At 43.9% G+C, this 25879-nt stretch overlaps 1 protein-coding gene across 3 annotated transcripts in view; it reads right to left on the reverse strand.

Moving 5' to 3' along the window:
* The window catches only part of FAT3 (FAT atypical cadherin 3), a 660150-nt gene that overhangs the window by 167118 nt on the left and 467153 nt on the right, over positions 1-25879 (reverse strand). For all 3 annotated transcript variants that reach the window (XM_004763574.3, XM_004763573.3, XM_045087202.1), the window contains exon 4: positions 15251-15312. In XM_004763574.3, coding sequence (XP_004763631.1) covers positions 15251-15312 — 62 coding nt within the window. The remainder of the gene's footprint in view (positions 1-15250; positions 15313-25879) is intronic.

Genomic DNA, 25879 nt, shown 5'->3' on the forward strand with positions numbered 1-25879 from the left:
GTATATGTGGAGATAAGCACAAAGAATAACTCCGCATATACAAAAACTAATTGAATTTCAGAATCCTGACTTTCTTGATTTGAATGCCAGCCCATCAGGCTTGTAAGAAAAAAATTAAGCACTTTAGAGAAAATGGGTTATAAACTGTCATTGTTGAGGTTAGTGTTCTGACAACTTTGAAAGTAACTATAACGTAATTTCCCAAGTTGGTAGCTAAAATAATGGAACATCTGGGTGCCATTGAAATGTATGACAATCAAGGAGAGAACAGAAAAGGAGTGTGAACAATGCTCTTCCTTTGCTTATCATTCTTTGTGGTTTTGAACTCTTGCTTCAAACCTCGGTTGTGGCAGTCAAGGGCAACTCCCTTCTCAAAGCCCCACCCCTTTGAGTCCTGATCCTAGAGTCCCTCTCCAGGCTGCCCTCTCCCCTCCGGCAGCTGCCCTTTCCCCCTGACTTGCAGTCTTTATCTGCTATTGGAGGTTAAGCCCCAACACCTGCGTGAGGCAGGCAGCCAGAAATGTCATATGCAGCCTGGTCAGATAGCTGCTGATGGGCTCCTTGTACGCTCTGTGTGGCCTTTGGAAATGGAGGCATCTCCAGATAATATAATTTATTAAGCAAGCAGAGCCTACCACGTGCTGTCCTTCTGGGGACAAGTGGGCCTATCGTGGGCAGCATAATGAAGTTGAACTGTGTAGAGACAAATGAGCGAGGTACATTTATCTTCCCATCTGGCAGCCTCATGTACAGAACTTCCCTGGACAGTTTCTAGACCAGCCTTGTCATTTGTCAGATGTCCATACATACTACGTACTTACTACGTTGCTGGAAATAGCCAGACGTGGGCCTTCTGCTATAACTCAATTTCCTCCTGGATAAGAACTCGTGGTAACTGAGTTGGGATTCCTCTTCTTCCTCTGTCTAACCACAACAAAGAGGACGGGCGAGAATATTTTTTCAGTCTTACCCAGCCAGGACTTACCTGTGGGTCTAGTCAGTAACACCTCAGTGTCAGGAGAAAAACAAAAATGGTCCTTAAGGACTTTGTACTCTCTGGTCTCACAACAGATGCCCATTCATTGATTATACATTTATTTACGTTTTTACCCTCAACATGGGGTATTTCAGTGAAGCAGACTGTTTTTCCTGCCCTCTCCTACCAACCACCACATTTCAAGGTTGTCTGAAAATGGAGTCTGTCTGAGGACAGAGCTGACTGGTTCTTGGCATACATGCTAGAGTCTTTCCAGAGTCCCTTTTACCGAACGGCTCCAAGTTGGAACTTCTGTACTATGGGTAAAGGCTGCCCTTTTTTCACTAGGTCTGTGTGCACATCTGATGGTAGTCTGCTTTTCAACATGGGAAGGCATATGTGCCCTCTCAAAGACATGTCAGACCTGAGCTAGTTTGTTTTGGATCCTTCCCCTCTTTTTACTCCTCACTTTGTCACCAGCGGGGAATGTAGACAGCTATGCCAAATGTCAATGTTGCCTGTGTGCCCACATTTGGCAAATGTCTGCCCAGATCTTTAATTTGGGACCTAAATAGTCCATCATTCCATAGACAATTTCTGAGGTACTATTTAATGCTGATGTTTCATGATTCTGTGGGATTTACTTGTACTTTTGTGAAAAGACTCTTATGATGTATCATATTCCTCTCAATGAGAAAGTGTTGGAATGTTGACTATTAATCTGCAGTGCAAGAGAGGAAAGTAGTTCCTATGTGTGGGTAAAGTGTTCATATGTCTGCGATTCCATATCAAGCTTTCATGATCGGGCTTCTGATGTCATATTCCTAATGACATGAGTTAATATACAGTAGACTTTTTTCAAGTGTTTCAGAGATACCTAATGTGAAGATTTTCTTACATTGTGTAATTTTTCCTTCAGTAAGTGAATGGTCTCAGGTAGAAGATATAACTCCAGCTGAAGGAAGGATTTCTGTTTGTATCTGTGTGTAGTCGGATCAGTGCATGAAATAATCTGCTAGATGACCTTAGATCATGTACAGCAGTTTTTGTTGTTTGTTTGTTTGTTTTTTTCCAGTTGATCTACAGGCAGAGGTAGAGGTAAGTGAATTTTCAGTGCATGAAAGTGGGCACCAAACCAACTTACAGAAGTATCAATGGGGGAGCTAGGGGGCTGGACTGTAGCCATGCAGTCTTCCAGAAACAGTGATGGACGGTCCATTACTTGAGGTCATTAAAAGCCAACCACAGACTGCTGTTGAATGCAATCTCACGCGAGCAAAAAGAAAATTAACACTAACACATGGAATATAGAAAAATGCCCATAAATTGAAAAATGCAAAAAGGAGGTTACAAAACAATATGTAGAGTGTTAGTTATTTCAATCTTTCTGACAGATTTATATAGGATTATATGATCTTAAATATACATACATGCAAAAAAATGTCCTGAAAGCTCATATTCCAAAATGTAAAAAGGGACCATCATGGCATGGGTAAATTATGAGTATGAAATTCTTCTGTTTTGCATATCTTTATGCCTATCTCTCTCCCACTCTCCCTCTTCTTCCCTCCCGGGTCTCTCTTTGTTTTACAGTATATCCTTATTATACATTATATGCTTCTAGTGCATCACAGTTACATGTTTCTAATTACTCTATAATTAGAAACAACTATATTTAACAATTCTACTATAGGCTCTATTTAATTTCTAAAAGAACTGTTTTCAAATAGACCCAAATTTCCTTCCTTTCACTGAGGTACATATACGCGTGTTTTAAACCATTAGACACTGAGTTCATTCTTCCCTACATACTGATGTCCTTGTGATATGACAGGAACTTTTAAATGAGTTGCTCCCAGAAGCATCATTTTTGAAGATGGGTAAATGGTTTTGTGCATGTATCAAGGCACACATCATGGGTCTGTCACGGCCTTGCACAGAGAGATTTGTAATTCGTCATTCCAACGTGGGGCAAGCATGTCCTGGGTACTGCTGATAGAGACAGAACAACATCTCCTGTTGTAAAAACGCTAAATAAAAACCCCGTCATATCCTCTAGCTGAAACCAACTGAGCGTGTCTCTAACTCGTGCATTTCACAAGAGTATCTGCTATAGCTAGCCCTGCCTTCTGCTGCAAAGGCTATAATGTGGCTTTAAATTTCACTGCAGAATTTCTGACTTCGCTTTCACCTCATAAGACGAGATCTGAAGCCTTCGGATGGTAACCCTGGAAAGGTGAGGCATCGCCAAATGTACTCTCAAGGGGCAAAGAGGCTGTCCCCACTCTGAGAAGAGAAAAATCCCATCATTTATTTGGTAAGCCAAGGGAGAGAAACAGTTGCTTTCACAGCACTCAAATTAAAAATAAGGCAAGAACAAATGAGGCCCCTCTTTATATGAAGAAAGTAAGAACACCGGGCTTGACTGGTCGGCAGCCCCTTGCTCGGCTGGTGCTCTCTACTTTAGAACGTCTTCATAAAGCTTCTTCAGATGGCTGTTAATGAGCACTTGGACATTTAAAAAAAATATCGAACTTTTAAAATTTTATTTAAAAGTACTGTCCTAGATGTAGGGGTTATCTCAATTACATAACAGCAAAGTATACATTAGCATGGAGTTTAGCCCCATGTCCAATTTCAAGATTGATCAGCATCTTTAAGAGTGTACAGCGGCATGCCAGGAATTACAATAGGGCACCTTATGAAAAATCTATGATCTTCCTTCTGAATTATATATTTACGACTTACTGAGGATGATAGATTTCACCATAGGTAAATGTGATTTAGGAACTGCTTTTAGGTTCCGAGCACTCTGGGGTTGGCCAGTGGGGCCTGTATAGGGACTGGAATGCAGTGGGGTGAAGCCCCCCTCCCCTTCCTGCGTGTTGCCTGGCATGGCGGGAGGCCTGCCAACCTCTTGCCTCCTTGTGGACTTTCTGTGAATTTCTGGGCAGTACAGATCTTGGTAACCCGGCAAGCATGCATTATCTGGTTGGTGGGTGGCCTTCATCTGAAAGTTCATCCCATTCACAGTGGTTATGATGTCCCAGGTATTGTTCTAGATTCTAGTACAAAGAGCAATACTCCTCAGCTGCGGCATTCCAGCTTACAACGGACCTTCACCAAAGGGAGGGCCAGGCAGCGAAAAAACAGATGCAGACTCTCTGGGGAGCTCATCCTGAGCCTGCTACCAGTGTTGAGGATGGTCTGAAGGAGGGGCAGAGCTTGAACCATCTGAGGGCAATGAATTTTGCATTACACTATCTTTCCTGTGTGTTTTCTTCTTATTATTATTATTAAATATTTTATTTATTTATTTGACAGAGAGAGACACAACGAGAGAGGGAACACAAACAGGGGCGGGAGGTGAAAGAGGGAGAAGCAGGCTTCTCACTGAGCAGGGATCCCAGGACCCTGGGATCATGACCTGAGACGAAGGCAGCCGCTTAACAACTGAGCTACCTGGGTGCCCCAATTGAAAGATTTTATTTATTTGAGGAAAAGCAAGAGACATAGAGTAAGAGCACACACAAACAGGGGGAACAGCAGAGGGATAGGGAGAAGCAGACTCTCTGCCCAGCAGGGAGCCTGATTCGGGATTCCATTCCAGGACCCTAGGATCATGACCAGAGTGGAAGACAGACGCCTAACCTGACTGAACCACCCAGGTGCCCGACTGTGTGTTTTCTTGACGTCTCATGAGCAGTCTACAATTTCCTAAAATTGAGGTGTAGACATCTGAATAAAACAGAAAAAAAATCCCAATATTTGTTTAAATATTAAATATACTTACTCTGTTAGCAGCTAACCCCCATTTAAAGTCTTAAAATGGTTATAATTCTGGGGAAACCTTGGGAGTTAGTGACAACACTGGGAGGACCTAGAGATAGCTAACTGGAGAAATTAGCTATCTGTCCCAAGCTAGTCTCAGGGATAATCACTTTACTGAGTCCTTCGTGGGAACGCTATAGTTGTCCCATATGATCTTGGATGCCTTAGTTTCCTCTCCGATTCTGACTCAGAAAGCCAACGAGACTGCAGAGGAGGCTCAATGACGTTCTTCACAGCTGGGCCAGGCCCATGGCTGACTCCTCATTCAGGCTTTCTTAGGAGAATGAGCCGTTCCAACTTACTTGGTCACAATCCTTTTAAATGGATATTGGCAAACGGAAGTTGAGAAATCTCTGAAGCTTTGGGCTCTTTAGAAAAGGAAGGAAGAAATTAATATTCTCTTGAGGGCGTATCACGTACCAGGAGCCACCATTTATAGCTGTCATCTCATAAAGAACCATACGTGTATTCAACGACTATGAGAAAAATTCAAAATACATTGCATAATACAATGCACTGTGTGTTCTGAATTTTTCCACTAGAAGACCACTAGTGGAAACAGACACGCAGCACGTTTAGATAAACTGGACAGAGAAAGCTGGTACAGCTGGCAAGTGGCGAGGTCTGTCTCCAAAGCCCCTCCAAAGTTTTTTTTTTTTTTTTTAAAGATTTTTTATTTATTTGACAGAGAGAAATCACAAGTAGATGGAGAGGCAGGCAGAGAGAGAGAGAGAGAAGGAAGCAGGCTCCCTGCTGAGCAGAGAGCCCGATGCGGGACTCGATCCAAGGACCCTGAGATCATGACCTGAGCCGAAGGCAGCGGCTTAACCCACTGAGCCACCCAGGCGCCCCGCCTCTCCAAAGTTTTAACTGTCTCTGTCTACATCTGCAGTACACAGGACATTGTCTCATGAGACACGTTTTATTTCTAAGTGAGATTGAAGAACTGTAAATATACATACAGTGCTACATCCCCAAAGACGAAATAACCAAATTTACAACAGGTTTTCTCAATTTCAAAGGAATTGATGGTATTTGCCCTCACATAACAACCCGTTTTCCTTGGCTGTGACATCCAGGACTGCCCCCACTGACCCTCCTCACAGTAACCGGCATCCTGCTGCCAAGACCTCTCAGCCTTTCCCTTACTACGGTCTTGCCCGCAAAGAGATGAGTTTGTAGTCCCCAACCCATTCCCCCCCACCCCCAAGCAAGTCACTCGGAAGGTCTTGCAACAACAACAACAGCTCACTTGAGCAAAGCTGTCTGCAGCCAGCAGGAAGCAAGCCAGAGTCGGTTTTCCTTTTTATTAATAGAGGCACTTGAGTTGGGATCTCGTGTTCTGAACCTGCTGTCATTATATTTTTATTTCCCCCAAGACAGACTTAACGTGCTCAACTGGGTCATACGCATCCGGTGTTAGGCACAAGCTTGGATGATTTCTGAAGGGTCCAAGTGAAATCAGACTGGACAGATCATTCTGTGGCTCAGAGAGTGGGCTGCACAAAATAAACTAGGAAAGCCACACCAGGGAGCACAAGAGAAAAGGAGCTGCGGAAGCCCAGGGCAGAGGGTCAATTTATCATCACTGTGCTAGGGGAAGAAGTCAGCCTGGACTTCTGGGACGTGAGATTCACGGTGGGGAGTCCTCAGGATTGTGCAGAGAGCCATGCAAGGAATCTGGCCCTCTTCTCTGAGAAGGGATCAGCCCCGGATGTGATCCCAGACCCGCTGGGAGAGAGGTTCTCTCCCATCCCTCCTGTCTCCCCCAGGACGCCATTAGCGCTTGCCCAGGAAGGAAGCCACCACAGAGCATGGCTTTCAAAAGGATTCACAACTGAAAACCAAAGCAGAAAGCCTCAGCTCCTCGCAGCTTGTGTGCCCAGCTCAACAGGCTGTGACCCGCCTGGAGAGCTTTCTGCCCGCCAGCACCACTAGCCTGCAGCCTGAAGAAGCCGGCTCATTTCCATTTCCAGGCGGGGCCACTGGATGGAGGGACCTTTCCAGGTCCAAGGGAACAGGTTTCATTTACTGTTGCTCAACTAATTAGTGTTCGGATTTAAGGAGAAGGAAAACAAACGCCATCTTTCACCAACCGATAAATTAGAGGTGGCTATTTATAGAATCAAGGACTCATTCCAGACAACTCTCCCAGCGTCTAGAAGTGACTGCAGATTATGCACGGGGAGGCTAACCAGGGACACAGACAAGCAAAGCTAAGACGTACAAAACTGCCAGGGGCAGACAGAGCAGGCAGGACGCCCTCGAGACTCTATGTCATCCAAGGGGCCAAAAGAACTCTTCCCTTCCTCGGTTTGGATGGAGACAGGGTGGGAAGGGGGTCCTCAGCTAAGATCCTAACCAAGTACTCACATGCCGTCATTTCCAACCTCAACAGGGGCTCTTCAGACACGGCCCTGGGCTCATTTCTTGTATTTTGAGGGGCTCCAAAGGGCACAGTGTGAAAAAAATGTGGGACAAAGAGATGATGAAAAACAAACTGCATTTTACAATATATGTAAATTTCTCTACCGTGAGAGGATTACAAATTATGAGGCAGTAAGAAACAAAATCTTCCCCTCCTATCAAATGTTGAAAAATAGGAGTTCATTGGCTCAATACAGTATTTAAAAAAATGTAGGTGTCAACGATAGTGTAGGGAGATGTGACATATAAATTGGATTTGGGAATTTTTTTGTTTTATTTTGTTTTGGAAAAAACAAGGCTTCCTAATGAAACTGGGCCCACCTACTTCCACATTTGCCACTGGCTGAGCCTCTTCGGAAGGGGCAGGTGAGACCTGCCATCTTTCCCCTCTGCACCCGCATCCACACCCATGATGTTCCTCTGAATTATCAACCCAGGATTCTCTTGCAATTTCCGTTTTGAACAAACTATCTCTGAGAATTAATATTTGCTTGGAAAAATGTGTGTGTGTTTGATTCAATACTTACTGTTTGGTCAGTTGGGAAAATAAAGTGGTGTGTGTATATCTATATATATAGATATAGATATAGATAGATATAGATATAGATATAGATATTTGCAATTCACAGTGCTGGGAAGATCTCTCAAGAGATGGTTCTTGAGAGCTCACACCAACCTGGACTCTTCTGCAGGACTGGGACCTGCAACCCTTATTCCTACCTCATACGCCCATGTTCCCACACTCAAGTACACATGCACACACACCATCACCACCATCACCACCACCATCACCCCAGGACCACCACCACCATCGTGATCACCACCACCAACACCATCATGATCACCAAAACCACCACCACCATTACCACCAATACCCCTTATTTAACTGTAGCTGTGGTGCTCAAAGCCACCCCTGGTTGGCCTGCTTAAGCCCTCTTGGGGCACTATTTGAAATACAAAAATGACATTGATTTAGAAAAATCTAAAATGAAGGGTTTTGTTCCTAAGCCAAACTACAGGATTTCTGGGAAAGATGGGCTGGAAACCCTCACTGCAGACAGTGGAGGAAGCAGGCCCTCAGAAAAGTAGCCACTTGAGGGGAGAGAAGCAGTTAGAAACCAGTACATGCCATGAGGGAGCCTTCAGTGAGGACTTTTAACTTGGGGATACTTCTCACTCATAATTATGGAGTGTGCAACATGGAAATGACCAGATTTATGTGGAGGTTTTTTCCTTGTTGTACAATATTTATAGCTGCCCTTGCCCTCAGTAAATAAAGTTGGATGCGTTTCTATAACCTTGTGAGGGGGTGGTATGAGGAGAGAGGGGCAGGGGTGGGCCCATGTAGGAAGTCGGCCTGCTGCAGTAGTGAGCTCAGGCAGCCATGACAGATGACAACAGGCTGAATGGAGTACGCAACAATGTATTTTCTCACAATCCTGGAGGCTAGAAGTCTGGGGTCAAGGTGTTGACAGGATTGGTTTCTTATGAGGCCTCTCTCCCTAGTTCATAGATGGCTGTCTTCTCTCTGCGTCTTCACATGATTTTCCCTCTGAATGGGTCCTTATCCAAATTTCTTTTTCCTATTAGGACACTGGTCCTACTGGATAAGGGGCCACCCTCATGGCCTCATTTTAACTAATTACCTCTGTTAAGACTCCAAACACGGTCACCTTCTGGGCTCCTGGGGTTTAGGACTTCAACCTATGACTTTCAACACAGGCAATTCAGCCTTAATGCCTGGTCTATTCTTCTGCTATTTTGGCCACAGCATCCTCTCAGGGGGACTTGGTCCTGGAGCTTGGGGTGGTAGCCAGCAGGGCGAACCCCTGCTCAAACTGGGCAGGCAGTAGAAGGCAGAATAGTGGGCACAGAGGAGCAACTGAGGGAGTGGCAAATGGAAAACCAAAGAGTCTAAGAGAAAACCTCCTCTTATCATACATATATATGCTGATGCTTAAGGGTGGGCTGAACTGACAGCTCAGTAAATGTTCTGTGATCCAAGAGTGGGAAAAGATGATTCCATTGGCTGCATTTCAATGTGCTGATGGGTGTGTAGGGCCATACTGTTCTATGAGGAGAAGAAGACATATCCTGGACACGACTATTAAGGAACTGTGGGACCTTGGCTCTCTCTCGTCTAAGTCTTAGCTCCTACCTCTGTATAGTGCAGGAGCAGCGTCTGGAGGATATGAATGAAAAATAGCCCCTTGATAACAAGACAGCAGCTAACTACAGTAACTCATGAATAAACAGCAGGTTAGAGTCTAATGACCTCATTGTGAAAGGCAAAGAAAAATATGTTCAGTGGGCAAAACATACTCGCTCCAGTAACAGAAGCTTGGTGTCTTGCCCAATGCCAGGCCTAGAATCAGCACATAATAAAGCTTTAAGACAGGAAGGAAAAACAGTGAATTTTCATTAATTCTGTCAAAGTCAGCATAACACAGGAAGAAGGAAAAGTGAGGACCAAGTCTATCTGAGGCCAACGTCTGCCACAAGTGCTGTGCTGTTTTTGCACAGGGATAGACCATCTTTTTTCAAGGCCTGCTGGCGCTTTCCTCAAAGTTTCTTGAAGGTAGCAGAAAGAAGAACCTAATGAGAGAAACTTCCATTGCTCTCATAGTTAAATCATCAAACTTCGGACTACTTAATTGAAATAGCTCTGCAATTCTTCACCACCAGAAATTACCATCATTTCAAGAGTAGAGGCTTACCAAAGGAAGAAACCACTGAGACTGCACACGCACCAAAGAAATCAATTTGCATCCTAAGGCAAGAGGAACTGTTACAAAAACTTACCCAAGAACAGTATTTTTTTTTCACTCAGAAAATAAGACTATAAAAAGGGATGAGAATTTCAAATGGGAAGAAAAAATAGTCATATGAGATATACCTTACAGAGGACAATGGATGATATGTTAAAGGGACAGACAATAAATAATTTACATTCTTAGAGCTCTAGTGTATCTCTCTGTAATGTGTTTTGTTATTTATATCAACTGTACTCTAAAATCTCACCACGTTCTCTGGGCTACTTCAAGTAATACACACACACACACACACACACACACACACACCATAATTTCCCATCCCCTGTCTTTATGCTGGTTACTCAGCCTTGTCATCTTTTTTTTTGATTTGCAAATAAAATCACGCTCTCTGTTCTCTCTGGAAGACTTTTATCAGAACCATCCAGCCCTGAACAGAGAAGCATTTCAAGATCAAAAGGGAGGCAAATAATACTCTTTCAGACGCAAGATAAAGATTCACACATAATTAAGCCGGAACTATAGGATTATTTAAGTGGCTGTATCTTTTAAGAATAATTGAACTGCAATAAGCTTTTCAAAATACTGGGGCCAGGACTGAAAAAGAAAGGTAATTGACAAGGTGTTTGTTGAGGACAAGGGGAGAAGGGCGTGGATGGGGAAGAGGGAGGGACAGGTAATGGTTTAGCAGTGTCTGTGTGTGCCAGGCCCTCTGTGTGGTTCATCAGTGAGGTAGGGATCATGGAACCCCACTTTAAAGATAAGGAAATGGGGGATCAAAGTTAAGTTGACAAGGTGGATGGAAAGAGGCAGTGTATTCCATTATTTCTGTCTCCAAGCCCATGCACTTCATGGTGTCCTAAACTGCCGACCATCACCTCCCTGAGGGTGGAACAAGGGCCTGTTAGAGTAGTACTCATTCACAGGACATTTCTTGAGTGCCCCCTGTGGACCAAGTCCTAGAACAGACACTCTGAAGACAGAAAGAAGTAAGACAGAGAACTGACAACAGCTGCCACTGTTCGGGGAACCCTTGTTGTCTGACAGTCCGCGTTCTGAGCACTTTTCACCTGTCATCCCATAACTCTTCACACCAAACCTGTGTTAGGGATTGTTATCCTCACCTTGCAGGTCCAGGGAAGGGGTCAGTGATCCCTGCAATGATTCCCGTTTCACAGCTGTCTTCTCTGATAGTGAGGGGGGCTAACATCCTAACTGTTAAGCTAAAACATTTCCCTGAATTAGCCTTCTACCTCTGCTACAAACATAAAAGGCCGTTGAGGAATGTATATGACTTTGAGTAAATGAACTAAAAAATGCCCTATTTGTGCATTTTATAGTAGGGACAAAAGACCACTCCAATGTTTACATCGAACAGACTTCAAATTTGGCAAGAGTGAATACTTAGAATTCACCAAAGGAGATTATGTTGAACTTGAGAATCTTTCTACAGTTCTTTGCTGCTCTTCTTTAGCAAATCCCTCGGATTCTGATAGTGACCACAGTCGTCTTATCATCCGACATGGAAGGTGAATGCTTACAGACTCAAAAACCCTTATGGCCCATACGTGGTCAAGTTAAATATCTTAATTCAGTGTACAGGCAGAGTACCAGCGGTATACAATTGAAGCACCTTCTATCATGGGGATAGCAAACTAGAAACAAATCATTAATGCCCTTCTGGTTACGCATTCAGAAATGTCCTCACCAGGTCAGCCTCTGAACGGGTCTTTTCAAGAAGAGTCAATTTTGTTTCGTTGGGAAGGAGAGATATGAAATAGAGCCAGAAGGTTAATATGAGTTTAAGAGGAGCATAGGGTTATCTTGGCAATTAAAGGCTCTCCAGGAGGTTAATTACCCACACCCAGCGCTTAAAACTCACACAATGTATCAGCAGTTACAAAAAAATCTGTGGATAGCAGAGAACTCTATTCTGTACTCTGAATGATACTATTTTAACTCCGTGTTTGGAGGACTGAGTTAAAGCAACACCCTTTCCATGATCCATCCAGAAAAAAAGAAAGGAATGTTACTGAAACCATCACAGCAAAGTTATGCAGGAAAAAAGTAGCCTGACGAAGAACTATACAATTTAGAAAGTAAGAGGAAGAGAGGGTGCGTGTGAGAGAGAAAAGGGGAGATGGAGGGACTGAGGGAGAAAGAAGAAGGCTGGGATTAGCTGAAAACCTCAGCCACAGAGGTCACTAAAAGAAAGAGCAGAAATGATGGGGGTCCTGGAAGACGGGCAGAACGACGGTGGGTGCTTGGGGCTAGTCGGGTTGGTTCGGCTGACTCCCAGTGTTTCAGATCTCCACACTGAGAATTCAGAAAAGCCAGCGTGCTGCCGGTTAGCCAGAATCATGACGGGGTTTGTATCAGCAGACCCTTCCCTTTGACCGACTGCCTTCACCCTGGTTGAAATCAATTTCTAGGCCCAAGAGGGAACCCTTCTGTCCAAGGTGCCACATCAGCAAACTGAAACCTAGGTAACTTTGGAGCCCCTGTAAAGGCTCGGGTTGACCAGAACCAAAGGGTATCCAGTCAGTCAGTCTCCGAACGCCAAGCCAACGCTGAGGCTGGCTGTGTGGCCCCAGCCAGGGAGATATTTTTAAATTGTTGTCTTCTTCGTTCTTTACTCCTCACCCTGTGGACGCTTCCTGCCTCCCACTGCATTTTCAGCTGCTAAGTGGAGACACCTGCTTCGCAAAGTGTTGACGTTTGTTTTTAGAACCTTACCTGCCTCCTCTAGTTATTTTTTTAAAAAGCCTTCATCCAAACCCATCATGACTCATGCAGATCCCTCTAGAAGCTCTGTAGGGTCTTCCCCGCTACCCGTGCCCTGTCCCGGCCCATTTCGGCTCAGCTGAGTAGCTTACACTGGGGCAAGCATATCACGTCACCCAGGCTTGCTGACTTTCCACTGCACTCAGGGAAAAAAAAAAAAAAACCCGTCATCCTTACAACAAGAAGGCAAACAGGGTTCTGCAACTTCATTTCCTACCCCCTGTACCCAGATCCACCTTTAAACCCTTAAATCAGACTGGCCTGGGTGATCACACTGGCCTTGAACAGAATCTTGGCTTCATGTCCCAAATGTCACCTACTCAAAGAGGCTTTCCTCACCAGTGTATTGCGTGTTGCCTACCATTCCCACTTCAGACACTATCGTGGAGACTTCTTTGAGTGGCCTCGGAGAGCTTGTCTCTGAACTTACAGCCTTTACTTGTTTATTATGTGCCCTCCTGCCCCTTCCTGTTTACTTTGTATCCCCAGCATGCAGGGCAAACCCTGGGACCCAGGCCAAGTCCAGGGGCTGCTGTCTGAGGCTCCTGTCTGCACATCAGCTGTCTTGGAGCTACTCTCTCTTCCGGAGCGCGCAGATGAAGTTGGATGTTTGGAAGGCTTAGGAATCATGACACTATATGCTAATAATAAAACTGCAACAGGTACAGCAACTCTTTACTGAGTACCTACTTAGTGCCAGATCCCAGACGGGGTGTTAGACACGTCCCCCCCCCCCCCAGCAACTCTAGGGAGGTGGATAGCGGCTATGCGGCACGACTTCCCTAGGCAGATTAGTATCTGGTACTGGGAAATGATATGCCAGATACATTGGTGTTACCCTCACGATGGAAGTATTTGGACAGTATTTATGTAAGTCTGTAAAGGATGCAAAACAGCGAAGGATTCTTCTGGGAAGTAAATTCAAATGCCTGGAAAACACTCTTCCCTAGAGTCACACTCTGCACCAACCTCCCCTCTCCGGAAGACACCACCCTTTCCAGGCACAAGGCAGTAAGCAACCTCGGGTAGATTCCCCAGCTAATGAGAACCCCTCGTTTTCCCCTGCAGGCAGGTAAAGGGTTCAACTATATGAGCACGCCACCTCCCCAGGAGTCCTGGCCTCTGTTGCGAAGAAAAAAAGCACATAAATATAATGTAAGGTGTTATTATTCTGGCAAATGTACTCTAATTCTGGACCAGACGCGAACTGCAGCCCAGTGGTATGATATTGAAAAAAGAATTATAATAATTATTTTTTGGCAGCCTGGAGTCTTTCATCTTTATGAGATGATAGCAATGTCTTAAAAGGATTATCACAGTGCTGCGTGGTAATAATAATAATCCTTTATTATGTATAATGCTTTAAGAGTTTTAAAAGAACTTTGATATAAAATATAAGGGTTGGTTCTAATAGCAATCCTTTGAGGTATATGGAGTGGGAATTATTTGCCACATTTCACAGCAGGGGAAACTGAGGCCCAGGGCAATTAAACAGCTTTTAGCCATGCGAGATATCTTGGCCAGGCAGCTCCCGGATCCTTAGGCACCACTTCCCCATCTAGGGCTTGTTAAAGAAATCATTGCTGGTGAACTGATTTAAAGGAAAACACCAGGAGAGATTTGAAGAGTGTGTGTGTGTTTGTGTGTGTGTATGTGTGTGTGTGAGACCTGAGGATTCTAGTAAGCGATTCTTAGGGACTAACAGACCATTTTAGAAGGGCAGATGTGTGATAAAACCTTAATAAAGCCCTAACTTTCAAGCATTGTCATCTGTTCCGTATCAGACTGTCACACTGAAATCCCCGTGCCATACATATTACCCAGGCTCCAAGCTTCCCAATAAAGATACTCGATATGTATAGAAAGAATGTTCCATGAAGCTCTTTCATGTCTATTTTCTCATTTCTTGCCTTATGGTGGTTTTTTTCTTTCCCTCCAGAAATAACACTCTTACAGTTTATATTGCTGCTGTTTCTGTCTTAATGAATTATAGGAGTACATTTTATGGTTTCAGAAACAGTTGTCTCGGGCAGTGAATCAACTAGCAGGCTTCTCTTCCTCAACCTTCTCCCCAGAAAAGAAATGAGAAGCAAAAGCAACTCGCGTCTTCACAAATGATGTACTTTGCTCTGATCACAGCCCTTTGGCTCTTTCTCCCTTCACATCCCAGGCCCTGGAGGCTTCCAGGGCTCTGCTTCTGAACCTTCTTTTCTGATGATTGACATGCTTGTTTTCAGAGGAAGGCAAAGGCTGCTCGCTCTACCACCCCCGCTTGGCACATAGGAGTGTGTTGGGAGGAAGGTACCAGAAATCTCCATCTTCAGAACCAAGCAGCCCAAGAAAGATATCTTTATTTAGGAATCCGTAGTTCAAATATATTAAAGTTCTAGTTTACACTGAAGGTTAAAGAAGTTTAGTGAAAGTCAGTTTTAATGAATGCTAGTTCCCTCTATGCACTTACCTCCAGAAAATGTTCTGCCTGCTGTTCTCGATCCAATTTCCTTGAAGTTGTTGTAATCAGACCTGCGTAGAAATGAGAATATTTGACTTTTAAATATCTGGGGCAAGTAGCTTACTGAGCATGGGAAGCAAATCCAGTTAAAGGAAAAGCAAAACTGATGGGGAACAGTAACTCTTCCATCCCCAGTGCCCATCAAGATGGTCTCTGAATTTTTCTTATAAATTTTATAAATAAAATTTATAAAGGAAACCTGAAAAATTTGTTCTGGTTCTGCTTACCTCCGTTAGATACTGTAATCACTCTGGGGATGTAGAAACTCACTGAAGAACCATTGTTTTCCTGATAATAAGGAATTTCAATGATTCATTTGCATATGACTGAAACTCTACAGTAAGAACCTCATTAAAGATTTCAGAGATCTTGAACGCTAATAGGTTGTTGATGCGGATCAGAATCAGGCTATGGAACAGCACTTTCTTATTTAACTTTTTAATGCTGATACAATTTTTTGTTACCCTTGACAAGGAAGGTTACTTCGGTAATAGCTACTTGTACACATAATTATTTCAAATTTAATAACTTATATACCAAAGACCTCACACTGTAATTTTATCATTTTGTTTTATGTGTTGAAATCTTTACACAAAATCAGTTCCACATGGGAAATATCTCTATATCTTTCCTTCGAATGGTGTTTCCCGTAAATGAATCACCCCTTTGAGTATAAAGACAAAGAAAAGGCAATGAGAAGCCACAACCTTCAAGGCTGCCCAGTTATTACACCAATTTGTCTTTTGCAGGTATTATTATTATTATTGTCAAATGGCAATTAGGAGGTCAAATTTATATTCCATTTCTTGATGCTACACCGTCCCTGAAGACGAGACTATGGATTGGGTTGATCTTGTGACCTGTGCTGATGGACAGAAAAGAGCAGGGAAAATCGCATGTCAAGCTTGCTCCCCACATGAGTGAGGTACAGGAAGTATGGAAAAGGCATTTTACCAAGATCTGCTGAGAGGCTCAAGACCTCTAGCTTTTGTTTTACATGTACCTGGTAGGTGGGAGCATGTGGATTCTAGAGAAAGCCAAGAAGAGGCCCCAAGAGGTGAAATGGGCATCAAAATAAAATCCCACTGACGGTAGCGTATCTCTTTACAAAATGGCCCCACTCTCCTTCGCTCTCATCTGCCCACACACCCCATGGGAGGGAAGGCTGTGTTCCCACTCTACAAATGATCTACCTTCCCATCAATTCTTTCTGGAACATGCCCCACCCCCCACTGCTTCACCTATAGATGGTTTACATTTAGCTCAGATGTTAGAGAGGTGACCTGTCTTCCAGGGTTAGGTGTCCATCTGGTGTGTCCCAAAACAACCAGTTCACTCCTCCATCACGGCTCTTTGCTCTGTGCTAGAATCCGTTGTTCACATGTGTGTATTTCCCCACTAGACAAGTTGACAGAGTTCCTTCATGGGAAGGCTCTGCCTTTTTATTTTGAAGCCCTGCTGTCCCCCTAGCCTCCGGCCTCTAACAAAGAATAGGAACTTCATTAATGCTCAGTTGACAAAAGCTGCTATAGAGGAGATTATTTATTTTCTAATCTCCAGTTTTGCTGCAGACTTAGAGCGTGTTTCTTCAGGAAGGTACTGTTTTGTGTGCCAGGAGAATGTTTGCAGGTGGACCAGGGGTGCTGGCTTCTCATATTCATTTGAAACCACATTCGGAGTGTCTTCATGGGATTGGCACACCGCTAGGCACTCTTGGGATACAAAGATGAGCTACTGTCTGAGATTTTGGAGAGAAGACTGGTATCAAGACTTTGAAGTCAGTAACTTCAGAATCAGTAACTTCTCTTCCCTCACTGCTCATCAGAACCCCTCCAGGGAAACTCAAAAACTCAGATTCTGGGCCCTAGTCCACCTCTCATTTACAGTGTCCAGGTCTCTTGGGACGATGCCTGAACAGGTTCTCTAAATCTGAAAGGCGGCTCTGTGCCATTCCACTCTCCTTTGTTGAATCTCAGCATGACTTTTTATTGACATTAATTTTTCTGCCCAGCCACATCCAAGAATGAAATGCATCGAGCTGCTTTAGCATCTGGCTCAGTGTGTTGGGGGGGTGCTGGGAGGGTTGGGGAGGAATGTGGGGGAGACAGAGATGGTGTGGGTGCCCCAGTGGCTGAGGTGATAAAGGAAGAATAAAGCGGGGCACAGCTCTCTGGTTCAGATTGACTGAGGGTCAGTGTGGTCACACCAAGGGGCGTCACACACAGAAATCTGACTCCTTCGTTTCCAGGCTGTTCTTTCCGACAGGGTCACATGTCACAATGGCACTGTCCAAATGAGAAGTAACTGACTTCTCGGAAAGGGAAGGGAGGCTTTCGCAAACCTCAGCACCTCCTCAGGGGGCATCCTCTGTGAGAAGTCACAATGGGAATGAGGAACACTTATTAGAGGGACGCTATACATGGATGAAAGGGCCATCAGCCTTCACTCTGCTGGTTGCCTGCTGCTCTTGCAGGCACAAAAGACCAAGAGCCCTTTGCCCTCTGTTCTCCCTGAGAACACTTGTGTCACGTCCTCACTGGGTCAGGAAGCCATGGACCCCGTGACGTGCTGTGCACAGGGAAGAGGTCAGGCTTCCTCTCCTGATTCGTGCTAGGGTGATTTCTTCCTCCTTCCTTCCTTCCTTCCTTCCTTTCCAAGGAAAGCCACTTATTTGCATAATGCTTATGTAGGACTGAGGGAGCAGTGTGACACTCCTGTCATCTCCATCCCGGGATGTGTTTTTCACATACTTAACAGCCAACCGAGAAAGAGACAGCCTTCCTGAAAATTCTGAAACACACACAACAGGGAACCTGGAGCATGACAAAGCCAAGCCGACTCTGTTCTGGAAGAAAGGCAGGAAAGCTTCTGTAGGTTTTAGTTCCCTGTGTTTCCATTTTATTTTCACAGAGAGATGGTAAAAGGCAGGTTAAAAAAAAAAATCTAAGTCAAAAGTGAAAATCGGCGGGAAATCAGATGAGGTAGGGTGTGGACAGGAAATGCTATTTGTGGGGACAAGGTTTCTTCTGGGGTGATGAAAATGCTCTAAAATTACAGACTGTGGTGATGGTTGCACGGTTCCACACGGATTCTGAAAACCACTGAATTGTATACTTGAAATGCGTGAATGTCATTGCATGTAAATTACATGTCGGTAAAGCTGTTTAAAAATCAGGATGAGATCACAAACTGCCTTTTAGATTTTTAACAAGCCCCTCATGTTTGGAGAAGACCGGCATTTAAAAAAAAATGAATGACCGGACAGAGACATTACTTTAGGAATTAGGCATGAAGAGGGAGGGGTTGAGATGAATGGTGTAATCGGGTGTGTCCACAGGGAGTCAGAGACATAAAAATAATGAACAGAATGTTTTGGGGTTAAAGCTACAACTGGTAGTTATTTGTGCTAGGAAATAATCCTTGTTATGAAGATGGGACCAGCTACACTAAGAAGAGGCAAGAGCTCTCTTCTCTTAAAGAGACACACTTGGATGAGCTCTGGCCCTTAGCAGCAGTGGTTTTCAGTCAGAAAGGAATGCGGTGAGCCATCCTCACAGTCCAGAGGAATTTGTCAAAATAGCCAATGCTGTGTCTTCATTTTTAACAACTCTGTGGTCGCTGAATGTAGCTGGGCCTTAGAAAAGAGGAGAGAATAAAACAGAGCACACTCTCTCTCTTCAGCTTTTCTGATGCATCATGGTGGATGGCAATCCCATTGTGTAACTTCAGCAGGAGAGAGGCGTGGACATCACACATGTAACTGAAGACCCATTGGGCACAGTAAATTGGGGACTGACATGATGAAATTGAATTTCAAAGATAAATCATAGGCGAGCTTTTGAATGTGGTTCGGAGATATAAACAAACACATCATTTGATATAATTACATATGCAAACCTCCAATTTAGGAGGGGAATTGTGCCAGTACTAAGTGAATGATACTCACTAAAGGCGGGGGGAGCATATGGCTGAAACCATGCAATTACGTTAAAAATGACTAGCTTTGATTTTTTGTTGTGGAGACGGGGGACTCTCATAATCTCTCTGAGAAACAGCCTGAGCACGAAAATGTCACTCCTGTTCAAAAGAGAACATACAGTGTTCTAAGTAGTTATGGTCAGAGAAGCCATACTTGTGGGAAGACATCTTTTCCCGGCTTTTTCTCCCTGTGGGTGTCCTGGGTCGCAGCTGTGTAATCTAAGTGTCGTGACATTCACATTTTGTTTAAGTGCTACTTGCAGCAATGTGGGTCTTCGCTACTTCAGCATAATTTTCCAGGACTGTTGGAAACTGCATTTAGTATCAAAAAAACACAATTAGAATGATCAGCCCTGTAAGCTACAATTAGTACTAAGTCTGTCCTTCTTAACTCCATTTCCTCTGCTCTCGACTGCTCCTCGTCCACCCCCAGATATCTGGAAAACCCCTCACCATCCGTCCAAACATTTCACACATTGCTCTCCACAAAGTCTTCTGATTTTCCCTCTAGCATTTTTCGGGTAACCCATCTGTCATCAGGATCCCCTTCTAGACCACAGTTTCAAGAAGGCAGAGATTTGGGGGAGTTTACCTGCTGATCTCGGGAACCTAGGGGAGAACCCGTCACAGTTGTTCAACATGCAAATACTATTATCACTGCACCCAATATGTGGCTCTGTTTGTTAGTGGACTGTTCCTAATATGAGACAAGTAAAAGGGTAAAAAAGAGATCTTAGTCATCTTGTGTTCTTGGTACTTAACATAGAAGCTAGCACCTTGTAAGCAGAACTTGTTTGAAAGAAACTTCCAGAATGCTCAAAGCTGTTTTATACAGAGTGGCCATAATGGTCCCAAACCACGGGAGCTGAACTGACCTAAACGCTCTATTTCATCCTTTGAGTAATTTCAAGGTCTTTCCAATTTCTGGAATTCTCTCTCATGCTGAATGTTGAAGGTGTTTACAACAACTCCTGACAGCCTGTTCTTTTTTTATTTTTTGTTGTTGATGACAGCTTTTTAATCTTTAATGTTACACACAAAGGCTTTGTGGCTATTTCCATAGTCTTCCATATCCTGGTTTCTATCAAATTGATGCAGAAATGATCTCCTCATAGTATCCCACATTTGCTGAGTACTATGTGCCAGCCACTGTACCAAAGAGCTCACATACATGCTGTCATTGAATCTCACAGTGATGAGGGAGACAAGAACTATTCTGACTCCATTTATAGGAGGAAATTGACTTACATAAGGTGTCCAAGGTCACCAATGATTAAACCATCATTCGTACGAGGGACATAATTCTGAAGCCTCTTCACTATCTCCCTAGCAGATGAGTACGTACAGTGGTGGCAAAGCCCTTGTCTGGGAGCCAGGAGACCTGGGTCCTGGTCTCAGCCCTGCTGGTTATTGGGTGGAGAGTCTAGGCAATGACATGGTTTCTCTAGGCCCCTGTTACTTTACCTGGGAATACGCTAAGTCTCTTTTCAGTGTAAGGAGTCTAAAATAACACAAAAACATTAAAAGGAGATCATTCTTTGATCTCTTACTGACCCTACTTTCTTCTTGGTGGACCCGAGCCCAGCTGAGCAGGACGTGGGTAACTCACGTCCTGGCAGGAACAAGAGGGGCTGCATTATGGTTTTTATTTACCCACAAAATCTTTATATAGCTTGAATATTATCCCCTTATTGGGTATATCATTTACAAATATCTTCTCTCATTCAGTAGATTGCCTTTCTGTTTAGTTGATGATTTTCATTTGTTGCACAAAATCAACACTTAAGGATAAGCTTGTCTCTCAAAAAGAGGAAAATGAAAACGTCATTTAACTATAAGTGTGTTTTTCTAAGTGGAAAAAAAAAACACCCATATTCTCATGTTTATTGTCTCTTCCATAATATCCCAACTTCTAGAACTTCCATTTCCACCTTTCTGTTCAGCCCATCAGGGAACCGTGAAATGTCGCCTGCGTATTTACACATGGACGAAAGGCTGTGAACTGAATTTGGAGAATGAAATAGACACATGATAAGTGTAAATTTCCGTGCAAATGCAAATTCAAATGCAAAGATTTTTATAGGAAAAATTAAAGTTGGAGTGAAGAGACCTATTAATTTTTTTTTTTTTTATTTGACAGAGAGAGATCATAAGTAGGCAGAGAGGCAGGCAGAGAGAGAGAGCGCGGGAAGCAGGCTCCCTGCTGAGCAGAGAGCCTGATATGGGGCTCAATCCCAGGACCCTGATATCATGACCTGAGCCAAAGGCAGAGGCTTTAACTCACTGTGCCACACAGGTGCCCCTTAAATTTGTTTTAAAGAAACAACCAGATAATATGTTTTTAGACTAAACAATGTTTCTTTCTTTTCTTTTTTAAGATTTTACTTATTTGACAGAGAGAGACACAGTGAGAGAAGGAACACAAGCAAGGGGAGTGGGAGAGGGAGAAGCAGGCTCCCCGCTGAGCAGGGAGCCTGATGCAGGGCTTGATCTCTGATAGAGGACACTGGGATCATGACCTAAGCAAAAGGCAGATGCTTAACGACTGAGCCACTCAAGCGCCCCTCTTTTTTTTTTTCTTTTCTTTTTTTGGAGGGGGTGGTTTAAGATTTATTTATTTATTTCAGAGAGAGTAGGAGAGAGAAGCTCAAGCCAACTCCCTGTTGAGCACAGAGTGGGGTTAGGGCCCAATCTCATGACGCTGAGATCACGACTTGAGCCAAAATCAAGAGCTGGACACTTAACCGACTGAGTCACCCAGGTACCCTAAACAATATTTCTTTAAAAAGAAAAGAACCACCAGAAATAAAAAATATATATAAGAGTTAATGCATTGGTTATGATGGGGTTAAAAAAAGGGTCTGGAAACTGGCTCCAGCAGACAAGCTTCTTAAGTAAGAGCTGTTTCATGAGGTGTAAAGATTTGGAGTTGCTTGACTGAGTACATAGTGCTACTATTAAATTTTCTTAAGAAAATCTGACAGGGAAATCATGGAGAGAGCTTCCCTCTGCAGCTTGAGCTTTTCTTTATAAATAGTGACTTTGAAGATGCCAGTAGAAACTTCAAAACTGTGTGAGTGAGGATGTATCCTGGACCAAGGATGGAGACCCTGTGGCTCACACGTGGTGCAGAGCTGGTGGCCTTCTGGCAGTTAAGTTTCATTTTCTTTCTTTGCAAGCCAATGGATGGCATTTCTCAAATCTGCCTGAGCAGCACGGAAATTGCAGGCAGGATTCTTCTGCTAGAAATGCTTTCACCCTTGGATACAGGATGTTGCAGCTGCTACAGGTAGCAAAGGGAGAAAAGCCAGCTTGTGCAGGAAGAGTGTTGGGGCTTGGCACACACCTCTGTATCTTCAGTTCAGGCCCAGCTGACGGATGGAGTTGCCCACAGCCCGGAGGGAGAGGTCTAATGTTCTGGCAAGCTCTGTTCCTTTGCTGTACCACTCGTTACAGACAAGATTGATTAAGGGCTTGGGGTCAAGGTAACTTGTCATCAGGGTGAAGGATAAGACAGTGGCCAACGAGGGAGGAATAATGAAGAAGATGTTGTATGGTGGAGAATATTCCAAAGACCTCTTCCCTGAATAATTCTCTCCCATATCACGTGTTCCTGCCACATACATCAACATATGCATGCACACACATGCAGACATATACGTACACACACAGATACACACAGGACCAGAGACACTGTGTATGAGTCTACTTTAGTCCAAGTACCTGGATACATACCAGACCCATCTGTTCTTCCTTGAGTTTCTCTCCTCATCACTAATTCTCATGGCTCTCCCTTCTAATCTCACACAGCCCTCTGGCTCTGCCTTCTGGTTTGGCCTAGATGAAGAAGGATTTATGCACCTGAAGAAGTCTCTAGGGGATTTAGCTAAACCTTGAATGCCATATTGGATTTCTTCAGAGAAATTAAGCTACAGATGGTGAACCCGTATTAAGGATGTTGTATGAAATGATGCCATCTTTAGGTGCCATTAACATACCACTGACGTGTGTGCTCAGATGTGCAATATGGAACACATCCCCCTCTTCCTCTTTCTGCCAAGGTTTTCTTCCGCATAATTCTGAATATTTGATGATCAAGATAAGGAAGAAGTAGTGGCTAGAAATCTAAGGACACTCTGTGGATGGGCCTCCGAGGTAACCTAGTCTGGGAAGCATGATGGGGTACTGGTTAGCAAAGCACTAACCAACACTCAGTCTTTGGCCTTAGACCATCTGCTCTTTCTTGCCTCTCGGTCCTGCCCCCAGGCAACTGCATGGTCTTCAGCAAGTTACTTAGCTTCTCTAAACAGCAGCTTCCTTAGTGGTAAAATGAGGCTTCTTAAATTAAATCATCAATTTAAAAGGCTTAGTTTGGTTCCTGGCACATACTAAATGCTCAAGTAATGTAATTCTCATTATGAGCTCCCCAAATAATGCTTGTTGTATCCTATGCGTTCAAGGATGTAATCGTGCTTCCCTCCGGTTTTAAGACTTCCCACCAAATTAGTCTGAACATCTGGGCCACAAAAATTGTAAAATGTCTCTTACTCGCAATGTCACAGGACAGATAAGAAAACTGATGCTTTCGGTTTAAGTAACTTGTTCAAAGACTTTTGAGAAGTCCTTCAGCCACACATTGTTACATTTCATCCAGGAGGTAGTATACAGACCTGCAGCTCAAAGTGCGGCAAGGGTCGCAGCATCAGCATCACCGAGGAGCTTGGACGTGCAAACCTGCAGGCTCCTCCCAGACCTAGGTGATCTATTTTGAGAAGCCTGTTCAAGACCATGCCTGGTTTTCACATTTGGTGGTGGTCTGGAACCCCATGGGGAGCATGAGCAAACACGGATGCCAGGGTCCCACGTTCCGAAGTTCTGAATTATCTGGGATGGGCATAGGTCAGAGCATAGAGATTTTTCAAGAGCTCCAGGTGATTCCAAAATTCAGGCAAGGGGGAGAATCACTATATAGATAGTTGTTCTTGCTGGGTGATTCAGCCAAGGTAACTGGTTTTCTGTTTGTTTATTTGTTTTTTGCTTATCCAAATGGTCTAGTTTTCCCACAATGAAAAATACTCCATTTTTAAAATACAAAAGAATTTAAAGACCAATAAAATGGGGCCCCTCACGCATAGTCTCCTGTGTGTCCTCAACTGAATTTGCTAACGTTCTTTCTTTTTAAATATTTCATTTCTTTATTTGACAGAGAGAGAGAGAGAGAGAGCATGAGCAGGGGGCGGAGGTTGGGGAGGAGAAGCAGGCTCCCTGCTGAGGAGCCTGATTCGTGGCTCATCCCAGGCCCCTGAGATCATGACCTGGGCAAAAAGCAGAGGCTTAATCACCTGAGCCACCCAGGGGCCCCTGAATGCTACCAAATTCTATTCCGAATCCACGCAGCAAAGGACAAAACCCCAGGGTTGCCAGGTTTAGATTGAACTTTAGATCGGACATATGCCTTCTATCTACCCCTAACATAATGGTTTATCTCAGCTACAATCTGACCTCATTCTGGGGGCTTTCTTGTGCTGTGTGATGCCTCTCTTGGCTCCATCTGGCCCTCAGGTAGCAGAGGGAAACATCCCCTCTGTGGCGACGCTGTCTCTTCACCACAAAAGCATACTGAACACAAGGCACATTGGGAAGAGATAAGACGATACAATAGTAAGCCTTTATGTTGGTCTCCGTGGCACCCAGTGAGGGAGACACACACCTACGCAAACAGCGATGATACACGATGTGATCTATTACATACCCTGGGGAGGTCCAGGTGCTCTGAAGAAGGAAAGATAAACACTGAATCATGTGACCGGAAAATTTAAGGGAATAAATTGAACGTTGAATTTGCACTGGGCCCTACATGGAGAACCAGATTCCAACAAATGGAGAAGATGGAAAAAACTGAAGTAGAAAATCTGTAACTAGGTCTGAAACAAATTAATGAGAAAGATGAGTCTGGTTTTCAATCCTGGCTCTCTGATTTCTTAGCCGTGTGACCAAGGACAAGTTACACAACTTCTCTGTTCTAAGTCTGTAGTCTCTGAAATGGGGATAGATCTAACTCCCTTACAGGCTCTATGTAGCTAATAGTATAGACAAAGTGTTTGGCATAGGGCCACTTAGCTGGGCTGTTTAAAAAACAGAAGTACCGTCTATGAAAAGCAGTGCATTATCTTTTATTTTTGTTAAAAGTCCTAACAGCACTGGGATGCTATTTATAATTACATTCAAGAGGGACACCTTGGGTAGCCTGGGAGGCTCAGTCTTTAAGCATCTGCCTTCGGCTCCTGTCTTGGTGCCAGGGTCCTGGGATGGAGCCCCGAATAGGGCTCTCTGCGCTTCGGGGGGCCTGGTTCTCCCTCTCCCACTCCCCTTCTTGTGTTTCCTCTCTCGCTGTGTCTCCCTCTGTCAAATAAGTTAATAAATAAATAATCTTTTAAAAAATTTAAAAATAAAAAACAGGGACACTTTACTGTTTTCAGACATGTCACCTCTGAAAATGTCTGCAAATGTAATAACCAAGTCCGTGAGAGTTAAGTTTCCTTCTACTTATTCAAATGAACACTATGAAGTTCTTTGATTTCTACACACTCCAGAGGTGTG

This window comes from Mustela putorius, unplaced genomic scaffold (genome assembly GCF_011764305.1).
Source record: "Mustela putorius furo isolate JIRA1106 unplaced genomic scaffold, ASM1176430v1.1 tig00001069_pilon_pilon_pilon, whole genome shotgun sequence".
Lineage (NCBI taxonomy): Eukaryota > Metazoa > Chordata > Mammalia > Carnivora > Mustelidae > Mustela > Mustela putorius.